Below are 13,691 nucleotides of genomic sequence, written 5' to 3'. Positions count from 1 at the left end.
TTTGTTCACTTTATCTGCCACACGCTGAACCGAACGCGAGTTAATACCGAAATACTTGGCAGCTGAGTTCATTGAGTGAAATATTTTTCTTCACTGGTAATTATATTGAATGATCTGACAGCTCTGGGAATTTTTCAAATTTACCAGTACCACCTCGTGCAGAATTCTCGCTCTGCGTGATGGCTTGTAGATTAGATAATCCATTATTAATCTTTGTCCATCAATGTGATCAATTACAAGACCGTCTTTGATCTCTCCAAAGAAACACTCGAACATGAACCTGTGATTATAATAGGCTTTACCCCAGCAACAAATCTTAGATAACCAACATTACTAACAACACCAACTGGTTTTTTCAATCTACATATAATATTTCTTATTAAATGTTTGTCTTAAATATAATATGGAGGAGTTTGAAAGATTATCTACCATCGGCACCAGGAAATTCGATGTTGACAGACTAACCCCTGACTCACGGAGACGAGCCCTGACTGATCTGTTTGATATTATCAGGAATGCCAAAAAAGAATTCCGCGACGACGGCGCATCTCACGTGTGGTGGTCATTTAAAATTATACGCAACACCAAAGGTGTCGCTGACGAAGTCATCGATGCTACAATGAATGATGCACGAGCGAAAACAATTATTGATTACCTTGATATTCAGAAATATTTTTTTCAGAATAAAATGTATTGTGCAAGCAGATTCCGATACGTGGATTATCCGTGATAAACGTGATCCTGTTCTTGCTAGTGGAAAGACCATTCTGTTAAGTAAAAATTCCAAACCAGGAATGCTGACTGGGATTGATAAACCATATTACGCGAGAGCGTATCCTGTGACAGCCATCATTAATGGAATCTATCCGATAAAAAAACCAAATATTGATAAACTCGCCCCGATGAGATTGTTAAGGCTGAATTGTGTAGCCAAGCGAGTAATGGAACATTTTAAAAATGCGATGCGCGGAAACGGTCTGACTGCGTTAAGACAGTCCAAGATAGCAGCTTGGGCAGCTTGGGCGGAGCGAGTCAAGGATACAGGAGCGTCAATAAACGATGTCGCCGAGCTAGAAAAAGCATTAAGATTTCCCATAACCGTAACAACGATAACAGAGGAAGTATTATACAAATCGAAATATAATCGATATGGAGCTCCAATAAATATCATTGATCATAACGCTTACGCTTGGACTAACGCAGTTACGATATTTCCGCGGGATCGTGTTGTGAAATATTATCAGGGGAATATATTTGATTTTATTACACAGATAAGTAAAAATGATCCTGTGTCGATGTGGTTGTTTAAAAGTTCCGAAGATGGCGAGTATGATCAATTTGTAAGATCTAACGGCGAATTATACCGGACGGAGTCTCTGCAACAACAAATGAATAAACTCGCAGAGAAATATGTAATCGAAGAAAATACTGAGCAGTTATTAACTAATTGTTTTACAGTTCCGAGTGTTGCCGCTCACACCGCCAGAGAAAGAAATTCGTGGAGACCAACCCGAAGTGAGTTTCTCTCGGATATACAATTGAGTTGTGTCGAGTATAGATATGGTGGGCTGTGGAATACCGAGTATGACCACTGCGAGAAATATATTTTGTAATCGGGAGGACGCGCGCTTGTCCGACGAGGAAAAGTTGGGTACAATTGTAAGTTATATTAGCGGAGAATCGCCTCAATACACACATTTAAGATCTTCGATGCTGGCTTATGTTTCTATAAATTTGCTATCAATGATAAATCGATTTCCTGACACTGCAGTTAGAGTTGCAACGGATTCATTTTATATCAGTCAAAGATATTCAGAATCACTGGCTCGTTTTACAAGCAGCGACGAATCATGGAGTTCGTGGAGAATAAAAAAGGAAATGTTACATGGATATTGTGAATCCGCTGATGTTGAAATTAAGGATGATTATTGTAAATCAAAATTATCAGAAATGACGAACGCACCATCTGTAAATGATCCAATCACCAGACAAAAAACTGTTTATTTGAACGGATCGGGTGGTTCTGGTAAGACAACTCGAGCGATTGAATTATTTCGTGCAAAATCTTCGATTTTCGATTCAGATATGATTGTGCTAACACCTACACACAGACTCGCCAGGGAGATGAAACAACGAGGAGTCAATTCTTGTACTTATCACAGCTTTTTCAAATACAGCGGTGGTGTATGGACTCCAGATCGAATGGGAACAAAATATATTCCCGGGAAAATAATTTGGGATGAGATATGCACAGTGTCGTTAGATATATTAAAATTGTACCTGGATTGGCTGCTAACAAAAAATACTGCAGTGATAATGTTCGGCGATCACGGTCAGCCACCACCTTTTGTTGGTCCATCTCCGCATTTGTGGTTAAAAGATTTTGTTGATTATTATGAAGAAGTGTCTGATAATCATAGAGAACTTGATGCAACGCTGAAGGAATTTAAAACATTAATCAGATTACAACCGAATAAAATTCAATGTGAAATCATGCGCGAGATGATTCCTGAAACTTCAATGAGCGACTTTTGGAAAACATGGAAACCAGACGATTTGATAGTGGCAAGTAGAAAGATAGTCAGAGACACACTTCAACAGTAGCTATTTCAATTACAACAAGAAAAGTTTCCAATGTTGCCAGTGCCATTGTGTTATAGACCAGCTGATTCGCGGTTACAAAATAGAGATGTTGATATTCCTGGGACAGAGTCAAGGAAACATAATTTAGTATTGAATGATATTGTGCTAGTTGACATTGATGCTGCGAAAGATGCACTGCGCGATAATAAATCCCCGTGGACGCTAGGATACACATTCATCTCAAGGACTATCAGTGATACAACTGTCTGGATCGTTGATGATCGAATCGAATGGTCAAACTTGGTTTACTTGGCTGTGTCCAGTCAGAAGAATATCTCAACTGCGAAGAATTGTCTTGGAAGAGTCAAATGCTGATAGCGATGAGAACAACAGTGACATAATAAGAAAAAAATTAGCCGGCTACAAACAGAGTGACCAAAAAAAAAATAACCGCAATTTTGACCTTGATGTTAAATTTATTAACGCGTTAAAACAACAGCAGAATAATCACTGTGCGAGCTGTAACTGTATAATGCTATGGCAGTATTCGGATAAAAATTCAAGATAATTTACCGTAGATAGAAAAGATAACAATCTTGGTCATACACGACAAAATGTGAGGCTGACCTGTCTTGAATGTAATCGACGTAGAGGCGCCAGTGCCTTGGGTGCTAGTTAAGTGATCAGGGTGGTAATTGTGTGTCCTCGGGAATTACTTGTAATTGCTCACGTGTGAATCCATGTTGAGGAGCAGTTGAATCCAGCCTGTAGATTGCTGGTCTACCAGTGGATCTAGTATTGTTAGATATCTTGTGTGTGGTGATGCTCCAGATAGGATCAGTCGCTCTTTTTTTACCACCTTCAAGTTCACCTAGTTCATATAAATATCTCACAGTGACATCACCCAGCGCTGGCTGCGCTGAAATACCACGTCGTTGCACAGGTATATGTTTTTTTTTTCTGATCGCGATGGCAGGTTTCATGTTGATTGTTCGAGTAATTTCATTATTTAATGCAGCTATCACGCTTGGTAATCTTGCAACCCATTCGTGCGATCTTTTATCTTGAATAAATTCCTTCGCATACTGATATCAAGATAACCGCTCAGCAAGTGTTCGATTAAATCGCTCAACAATTGCCTGATCGCGATGAATTTCAGTATGCCCTCGTCTGATGGTAACGTTATGTTGCTTCATCAACGACGATACTGCACCTTGAAATTCTTTGCCAGGATCAACTTGTAACAGCTGTTGCCATCGCAGACCACCTCGTTGATAAATTCGTTCAAACGCAGAAGCAACCTCAGATGCTGTTTTAGTCACTAACGGTTCCGCATCTTTGTATCTAATTGCAACATCAACTACAGTTAATGCGTACTTGTATGTTCGGCGACGAATGGTATCATGTGGCAGAAATAATATATCAGCCTGGTGAACTTCATTTGGCACACTAACATCGAAATGTGCAAAGTGAATTTGTTTAGGCGGTGGTTGGTAAATTTGCCATATTGCCTGTTTGGATAACCAATTCTTAGCAGTATCACGTGTAACCACTGCTGCGTTGGCAAGTTTACTAATTGCTGCGCTACCTCTCCAGTATCCTCTTGCGGAATAATAAATTGACTCCATTATAATTAATTACCAGCATCTAGCGCTAATTTACCTTTCATCGCGGATTTTATTAACCAGCTAGCTAATTTTTCTTTGAGAGATTTATCAGTGATGGAATTTAACGCGAGAATTAATTTTACACCCGCTAGATGCCTATCTTGTAGATTTTTACTTTTATAAGCTACATCATGCGCATGACACGCCTTATCATTAGCGTTTATCAGATACTCACCTGGTTTTGTTTGATCCTGGTTATCAAGTCTGATATTAAGTCTGGTTCCAGGGCCGCAGTAACTATATCCTGGAAGATGTTTTTCTCCTGGGTATTTAGCCCACGGAGTACCGGGTAGTTTTGTTAATTTTGCTGCAATATCACCTCCTCTTTTTTTTACTTGACTTTGATTTTGGTTTTGGTTTCGGCGCTCCACCTGACGGAATGAATTTGAATTTTTTTTATGCCGCATCGTTCACACTTGCCTGTAAGCGCTTGTCGATTATTTTTTGTTGTAGTGGTTGTTATGTCTGCAGTTGGGGTACGTGTTCTACATTTCACACAATATAAATCCATATTATTTTATAATATATCTAATGGAGATCACTGACTTTTCTGCTACAAAACGACGAGAGCCAATCAAACATAACTCGGTGCTACCAAATTCAATTCGAATGATAATTATAGGCCCATCTGGGAGTGGTAAGACGCAGTTGTTACTTAATTTAATAATGAAGTGGATCAAGTGGGATAAGTTGTTTTTGGTAGCTCCATCTGTGGACGATCAGCGATGCTCCAGCGTGTTAAAAGATTTTAATGAAAGTGTAAAGTCGCTAAACGACGGTGATGATGTTGTTGAATTTATTACTGGTATTGATGAATCACCAAGTATCGATGATATTGATGGGGGAATTAACAATTAAGTCGTGTACGACTATGTGATGTTGGACAAACAATCAAATCCTGCCAGGATATTCTCACGCGGCAGACATAAAAACGTGGATGTGATTTATGTAACTCAACGATATACACAAATTCCGAAAGTGATCAGAGACAACTGTAACATTCTTGCGCTGTTCAACGGCGTTGACACACACATGTTACGAAATATACATCAGACTTGGTGCAGCGGCGATATGGATATAAATAAGTTTAAACATTTCTTTAGTCGTGCTCAGGCAAAACCACATGGGTTTGTAACGATAATTTTACATGATCCTCGAACACGGTATCGAGTTAGATTACATACAATTTTCAGCTAGAGAGCAGCAGAGAGGGCGACGTCAACAACACCGGCGACAATTGTGTTTACATAGCGCACTATTGCGGTCTTATTTCGGCGACAAAGTCACTGAAGTTGTAGGGACACTCCTTCTGACGACGACGACAACAAAAACGCAGCAACAACGGCGACAATTACGTTTACAGCGTCAACGCGTTTTAATAAAGGGCTTATTTTGACGTTTGGAAGTTGTAGGCAGCGCCATCTCTGACGACGACAGTGCGGCGACAATTGCATTTACGATGAAGAGTGAGTTTTGTAAAAGGCTTATTTCGGCGTTTAGAGTTGTGGGATTCGCCCTCTCTGCTGCTTTGTAGGGATACAGCATCGGTATTATCGTAATGACACATTATCAGTATTATTTAAAGGACACATTATCAATATTATTGTAATGACACGTTATCACTATTATTGTAAGGAGACATTATAAGTATTATTATGAGGACACAGTCTTAGTATTATTGTAAGGACACAGTCTTAGTATTATTGTAAGGAGACATTATCAGTATTATTGAAAGTTATCATTATTATTTTAAGGATACAATATCAGTACTATTGTAAGGATACAGTATTTGTATTATTGTAGGGATACAGCATCTGTATTATCCTAATGACACATTATCAGTATTATTTTAAGGACAAATTATCAGTATTATTGTAAGGACACATTATCACTGTTATTGTAAGGACACAGTCTTATTATTTTTATAAGGACACAGTCTTAGTATTAGTATAAGGACACAGTCTTAGTATTATTGTAAGGAGACATTATCAGTATTAGTGTAAGGATACAGTATCAGTATTAGTGTAAGGATACAGTATCAGTATTATTTTAAGGACACATCAGTATTTTTGTATGGAGACAGTATCAGTATTATTGTAAGGACACATTATTAGTATTATTTTTAAGGACACATTATCAGTATTATTTTAGGGACACAGTATCAGTATTATTTTAAGGACACATTGTCAGTATTATTGTAAGGATACAGTGTCAGTAATATTGTAAGGACACATTATCAGTATTAATGTAAGGACACAGTATCAGTATTATGGCAAGGACAGTATCAATATTATTTTAAGAACACAGTATCAGTATTATATTGTAAGAAATATGCAGTATGCGCATTTGGTTATAGCGCCCAGTTTTATGTAATTCATAGATTTGTGTGATTGCTTGTGTGATTATTGGAATTCGGCGCAATGGAAATATCCCTAGCCCGAAATAATTAGCCAATTATTAGGAGCAAACGTCACGGAGTAAAGTGTTAGTGAGTTTCCATGATGCCATGGTTCACTAGTAGCGAATTCTTGCCAAAATCGAATGAATGTCTCTGTCGTAAGATAGTCCATATTAAAATCTAGGAAACATGATGAAGATAATCCATGTAGATGTGCGGTTGATAGATATTTGGCAGGTTGTTTTATCTGTGGTCTTGTGTTAATTAGAGTAAACTTTGGGTATAGAACGGACACGTCGGGCTTTCTAATTTACAACTGAAATTGTATGGAAGTTTTTGGAAAGTTAGGGTAAACTAATGACTTCTAGCGAGAATCGCGCCAGGGTTTGACAACTGCTTGGTCAAGTAAGGACCCTTGGCTTGTAACAATATTAAGGACAGTCTCAGTATTATCGTAAGAACACATAATCAGTATTATTATAAAGATACAATATCAGTAATTAGTGGATAATGTAGTAGCTTTCGTCAACGTTTGGACTAGTGCCATAACAATATCTGGCCCCTGCATCATAAATTTTAATCAACATTTCGTTTAAAAGTCCTATTTCAAAATTCTCAACCTTATTCTGAATGGATAAACTTCACCTTTTGATTGGTTAAAAAATATTCTATCAAGATTTGGAGACGATTAAAATTTTCTGACGAAGAGTCCGGGAATCTTAACATATCCATCAAATATTGTTAAAGGTCACTGGCCATACTCCAACGTTGTCCTTTTTACATCAGATTTGCATTACATGATAAAAAGTAATTATAATCGCACAAAAAGAGCACAAAAATGATTAATTATAAAGAAGAAATAATAATTTAATTACTCGAAATAGAAGTATACAACACCGTTGCTTCCCCTTAGTTACCATTTCCCACATATAGAGGACGCCAACTGGAAATGATGTACGTTTATCCATACAAGACAAAGTACATGCTTATTTTGTGGAAAAATAAGACACTATAAACTATGGATAGGGAATATTTAGATGAAACTAATGAAAACTAATTTACTGTTCAGCCTGATATCGGTATGCATGCACGACGCATTAGATTGTGTCGCTTTCAAAACTGTTCCATTGTTTCAATTTATTTTGAAAATTCCCGTTAATACAGGTAAAAAGAATAAATGCTGGCTTCCCCGTGTCGGCAGAATCTATAAAAAGAAGAAGAAAGTAGTCGGCACACTTAAAGAATCCAAAGGAGCCAAACTTTACTTCATTTTGTCGGCCGACTTCTTAAGAAAAAATCAGCACACTAAAAAGATACCAAAGTCAGTTTCCAGGGTTGGTTTGCTTTGTAATAAAATAACCTATGTATTTGATAATCCTGTCGGTAAGTTTAAACACTGAGTTTATTGCTCCCTGCTAGTTGTGTTTATCACCCGGGTTTCTATTTGTTTGCCATATGTAATCATAATTGATGTTTGCAGGCAAATATTATACACAATAATAACTTGCTTTAATAATACTTTTGTAACCCATGCAACCAAAAAGATTATCATTGCACTCACATTGAATGTATTTTAAAATAATGACTTTTTATTTGCGAGATACCGTCTTATAGTTAACCTTCAAGCAAGCGGGTGATATTTTCGTCTCATTTGCGATTTTGTTGTTTGACATAAGCAATACACACTACACTAAAGATGCATACGCAAGCCGGCATCCGCTAAATATATGGAGTTAGTGGATATATACTTTTTAAAAATCATTTTCGCATGATGAAGAAAGAAGGAATATATGATAACAATGCAAGGTTCATTTCTTTCATTTTATTTTCACCCAAGTGAATGTTTATCAATTTCTTTTGTACCGTGTGTGGGGTGGGTGGGTTGGGGAGGTGGGCACAAATTCAACACAAAATTATTTCCTTTCTAATTTGCACGAAATAATGGAGTAGATATGATTGACAATATTGATAGTAATGACATGCTTTCAATTTACGCGCGCACACACTAAGACAACTTGAAAAATAAAAACAAATAATACAATTAACTGGTAAGAGATTCGTATTGCAGAAACTAAATACTGACAAAATGCTCAACATTATTCTCTCTCTCCCTCTCTCTCTCTCTCTCTCTCTCTCTCTCTCTCTCTCTCTCTCATGTGTAACCGAGTGTGTATTGTATGCAACAGTGTTACAACGTGAAGCCTAAAATTAAGTATATTTGTTATAATATCTTATGTACACTACCTTAGGAAAACGTATATGTATTATGTAGAATATTATCTGTTAAGTATTATTTTTTATAAAGATTATTGATAATTTGACCAGAAGACTTAAATTGAGAATGTTGTTGTGCAGATGCACGTGTTGTAGATGTTAAAACCGCTGCTTTCGTTCAAATATTGCTAGGAGTACAGGAAGTGTGTTGATAGCAAACAGTGAATATTTCAAGGTGTGCGATGCTAGACATTTGAATGCATAATTAGCCAATGAAACATTGTCTCTCTATGTATCTACACACACACTCATATATATATATATATATATATATATATATATATATATATATATATATATATATATATATATATATATATATATATATATATATATATATATATATATATATATATATATCTGTGTTTATGTGTGTGTGTGTGCGCTTTGTTAGAGAGGTACATATGCATGAAGATCGGGTAGAAGGATGGATGGATGTGGATGGGGTACATGGGTGGGTAGATAGAAGATAGATAGATAGATAGATAATTATGTTAATCCGTACCGATCCTTGTTTAAGCGGGTTTTGAATAATGCCCGACCGAAAGCCCAGAAAGTCGTGATTCTAGTGACTGATGGCTTCTCTAACGGAGGGGACCCGAGACCACAGGCCGAGGCCCTCAAGGAGGAAGGGGTCAAGATATTCACCTTTGGGATCCAAAATGCCAACATTCGAGAACTGTATGACATGGCGTCAGAACCGAAAAACGAATCCTGCTATATCCTGAACAGCTTTGAAGAATTCAAGGCTTTGGCTAGACGGGCCCTGCACGAAGGTAATTTGTCATAATATCGGCTCCCGTTTCGGCCAACGACATGTATTTTATTGTTTTAAACTCTACTGGGATCAGAACATCTTATGGGATACATGGTCTTTCGTCCGTCCGTTAGCATGTTATCAATCCTCCTCCTAAACTCTTTTGGAGGATCGCCATTACATTTTGCGCGCGCACACACACACACACACACATACACACACTCAATGTTTTCTTTGATCCTCAAAGAAAATGGTGTCGTTCACACATCCAATGGCTATAACAAAATCTTGTTATCGCGTCTTCTCCTGAATTGATGGTCATATGAACATGGGGGTTTCCGTTAATGACTTCTTATGATGACATGAATATCTTGTTATCGATATTCCACCTGAGTGGAAACTCGTAATGACGTTCGTTTTCACTAGAAAACTTCTTAAAATTTCTAGTTGGTCATAAATGACAATGGTCTCTATCTGATATTCAAGATGGCGGCCACAGCGGCCATTTTGTAGGCATTGTTATCAGTTTTCTTCCTGATTGGAGGGTCGTATCAACATGGTGTTTTTACTAAGCAACTTGTTATGATGTCTAGTTGGTATTAATGCACGATTTAGACATTCAGTTTGCTTGCCACAGTGGCCATCTTGAAAATCTTGTTATCACTATTTCTTCTGAATGAATAGTGTCAAATAAGCACGGGGCTTTTACTAAAGAACTTATTGTAATGTCTAGTTGGTCTTAAATGAAAATGGTGCCGATCGAACTTTAATGTCTTCCAGAACCGACACCTGAAAAAATCATGCTATTATTACGTTTCCTAAATGGCTGGTCAAATAAATATAATGCTTTCATCAAAAGACTTCTTCCGATGTTCAATTAATTCTAAACAGAGATGGTGATAGTCTGATATCGAATATGGCCGCCATGGCATCCACCTAGAATTTCTTTATACCATTACTCCTCCAATAAGTAAAGTAATATCAACATGTGGTTTCCTCAAGAAGTCTTCTTTTGATGCTTCGTTGTTCTTAAATGAAAATGGTGCCAAATTGACGTCCATCACAGCAGCTAATATTATCGCCTTGTTATTGCTGCATATTATTGAAGATGGTTCCAACAATCAGCAGTTGAAAAGAAGAAATGGTGTAATGTTCAATTTCTGGAGATTCGTTTCACCCAGTAGAGCGTCAGTCCCTTCTGAAGACTCGTGTTTCCACTACTCTGTTCGTCTTAGGTTTCAGCTCTCTATTCTTTCTACGTCTTTTAACACCCTTTTCCTCGTTTATTTATAATTATCAACAATGTCTTTTAAAGTTTGATTTCATCATTTGCCCATTATTTTTGTTCTTCTTGGTCTTCTTCCTTGTTTATTTGTTTTTGTTTGTTTGTTTGTTTTGTGTTGATTTTATACGAAAATGTTGATTATAGTGAAAGAATGATGTACCATGCAGATAAGCTATAAACAGAACAGACAGCCTGGCTAAACTCCTGAGGGTGTAAAGCCATCGGATTCCTTTCAGCCTCTTTTGCTAAATGGGAACGTGCTGTGTTGAGAAATTTGTCCGGCTTTGAAAATAAAACTACCCAACAACACAGCTGTGCATGAGTTTATAAGTTCTTCTCCTTCTTCTCATAATATTGCCATCATCCTCACTGCAACCTGTGGGAATAATATAAAGTCATCTCTTTATCATTTAGTTCATGAATGAACAGTAGATGATGTCCAATATGCATCGTGAAAGGATGGACCAAGCGGTCAGAAATTGTCGGATTTCCTTAGTTATTTCTGTTTCAAAAGCCCCCTTTTTCAGGTACAGTTTTTGTTTGTTGCCGTCATATACACCTACCTTAACTCCCCCCCAGAAAAATTCATTCTTAATACGGATAAAAGAAAGAAATTTCGCAAGACATTTTGTAACGATGGCCACGATGCCAACAAATGTAAAGTAACAATTAGGAAAGCACATTACATGCTATGATTTAAAAACAAAAGCGTACATACAGATTTAGTTGGGTGTTCTGGATACTTTTGTAGATCTGAACAGCGGCAGTTATATACCACAGGCTATGGAGAAGTGTGACCGGCTGTGTGTGGGTGGCAAATGCTGTGACCCGAATGCCTCTTGCCTATGCGGGATCCACACGGGAAAATATGAGTGTGTCTGTCCACCTGGTCACTATGGAAATGGATTAAAAGGCGGATGTCAACGTTAGTAATTTTCTTTTTCTTTTATTGAAAATGATTCAATAAATATTTTATCCAAGAAGACCATAGGAAAGAATGTAGCGATTGATTTTTCGTAATATGATAGATTTTAGGCAGGCCTTGGCAACTATTTGTTTTCCAGTTTTTTTTCACAGATATACGTTCATTTCGAGTTATCATCTGCGACGCAGATAGATAAAATAGAGCTGTATAGAATAAACAAAAACCGAAACGTCGGCGTAGTTTGGAAAATAGAAAGTTTAGCTTCCCCCCAAAAAAAGTAATTAATAAGGGAGTTACATACATGAAGAGACTTCTTTCACAAATCCATTCTAAAAGATCAAATATATATAAAAATGCAGTATTTTTATTGCACCGAAAAGATTAACCAAAACAATTAAACCTAGATGGACACTTGCTTTTTATCTCATCCTCCCCTTGCCTTTGTCAGCTTGTCCAGAGGGTACGTACAAAGAGGGCAATAAAGTTGGGGATGTCAACACCTGCAAACACTGTCCAGACGAAAATCATTCAACCGACCCAGGGGCTACATCCCCTGATCAGTGTGTGTGTAAGAAGGGTTACAGAAACTATAATGGCACCGGATGCAAGGGTAAGGCCTCGATACTCATTTCAATCAAATTTATCAAATGGGTTTAATTTGATATATTGTAATGAACCTTGGCAAACATAATGTTTAAATTATTCAGCAACTTTGATAAATTTAATTTGGATTGAGCTAAAGTTTTAAGATTAAATGTATCACACAACATACTATTATTCATTGAAACTACTGAACAGGGAATAAAAATGACGTTGAAAATACATTCAGATGGCGTAGTTATTACGGTTGACCAGATATAACGTCATGAGACATTAGAAAATAAGATATATATGGTTAGGTAAGTAATATTTGCGACTTACTTTATGTTGCCAGTGCTTACCTGTCCGCATTTGCCAGCGCCCAGTATGGGTTACTTTGTGAACGGCCACTGTAACAACGTGTTTAATGCGGCGTGCGGCTTGCGGTGCAAATCGGGCTATGGGCTTCGTGGGAGTAGTCTAAGAATCTGTCAGGAGGAGGGTACATGGACCGGATCTGAAACAGAATGTGTCAGTAAGTGGATAAATGTATTTCGACTTGTTTAAACAGACACATGTAACATTTTCAGGGGCTATCTTGGATGATTGGTAATAGGTTCTGGGTCCATCATTTATGTGGCAAAGAGATTAATCAGTAAGGAATACAAGTTGTTGGAGTAAGCTGCTAAAAATAGAAATTCTACCTATTTTGAAACATTCTTCATTACAATTGGTTTCTGTTTTCGGCTCCAGAGAACTTCGAAAAGCGCCAGCTATTCATTTATGCCCCGCTTACTTCATATCTGTTTGCGATGTTTTTTGAAGAATCAACCATATAAAGCAGTACATTTTGTTAATATATCATTGCAAAAGTGAGTTTCCTTAGTGACTACAGGGTAGTTTTTAAGTTCCGTACACTTCAGTGAACATGCTAACAGTACTTCCAATTAGAACATCACTCGGGCTTTTCCGTCAAGTCAAGAAATAACCTCTGATGCAGCAGTAGGAATACATATAACTTTGGTGAGTTGGGGAGGAATACATACAAATTTGGTGGGTTGGTGCTTTGTCTCAGGCGGAGTGCACCACACATGTTTGTCAGAAAAGATCCAAATGTTTTGGCTGTGCCTGTGTCTCTTTCAGCCGCCTTATTGTGCCGTATCATTCGGACCATCTCGTATATTTCTACGAGAAAAATATACCTAGAATGTATATCATCACTG

General features: G+C 37.4%; 1 protein-coding gene across 3 annotated transcripts in view; it reads left to right on the top strand.

Annotated features, from left to right (window-relative positions):
• LOC149808180 (sushi, von Willebrand factor type A, EGF and pentraxin domain-containing protein 1-like) overlaps positions 1-13,691 on the top strand; it is a 144,342-nt gene that overhangs the window by 24,915 nt on the left and 105,736 nt on the right. For all 3 annotated transcript variants that reach the window (XM_089974307.1, XM_089974299.1, XM_089974291.1), the window contains exons 2-5: positions 9,443-9,698; positions 11,716-11,889; positions 12,338-12,499; positions 12,824-13,003. In XM_089974307.1, the coding sequence (XP_089830433.1) occupies positions 9,443-9,698; positions 11,716-11,889; positions 12,338-12,499; positions 12,824-13,003 (772 nt within the window). The remainder of the gene's footprint in view (positions 1-9,442; positions 9,699-11,715; positions 11,890-12,337; positions 12,500-12,823; positions 13,004-13,691) is intronic.

Source organism: Sinohyriopsis cumingii, chromosome 1, assembly GCF_028554795.1.
Source record: "Sinohyriopsis cumingii isolate HCF-2022 chromosome 1, ASM2855479v2, whole genome shotgun sequence".
Classification (NCBI taxonomy): Eukaryota; Metazoa; Mollusca; class Bivalvia; order Unionida; family Unionidae; genus Sinohyriopsis; species Sinohyriopsis cumingii.
The sequence above is the reverse complement of the archived record's forward strand: the minus strand, read 5'-3'. Positions and strand labels throughout refer to the sequence as shown.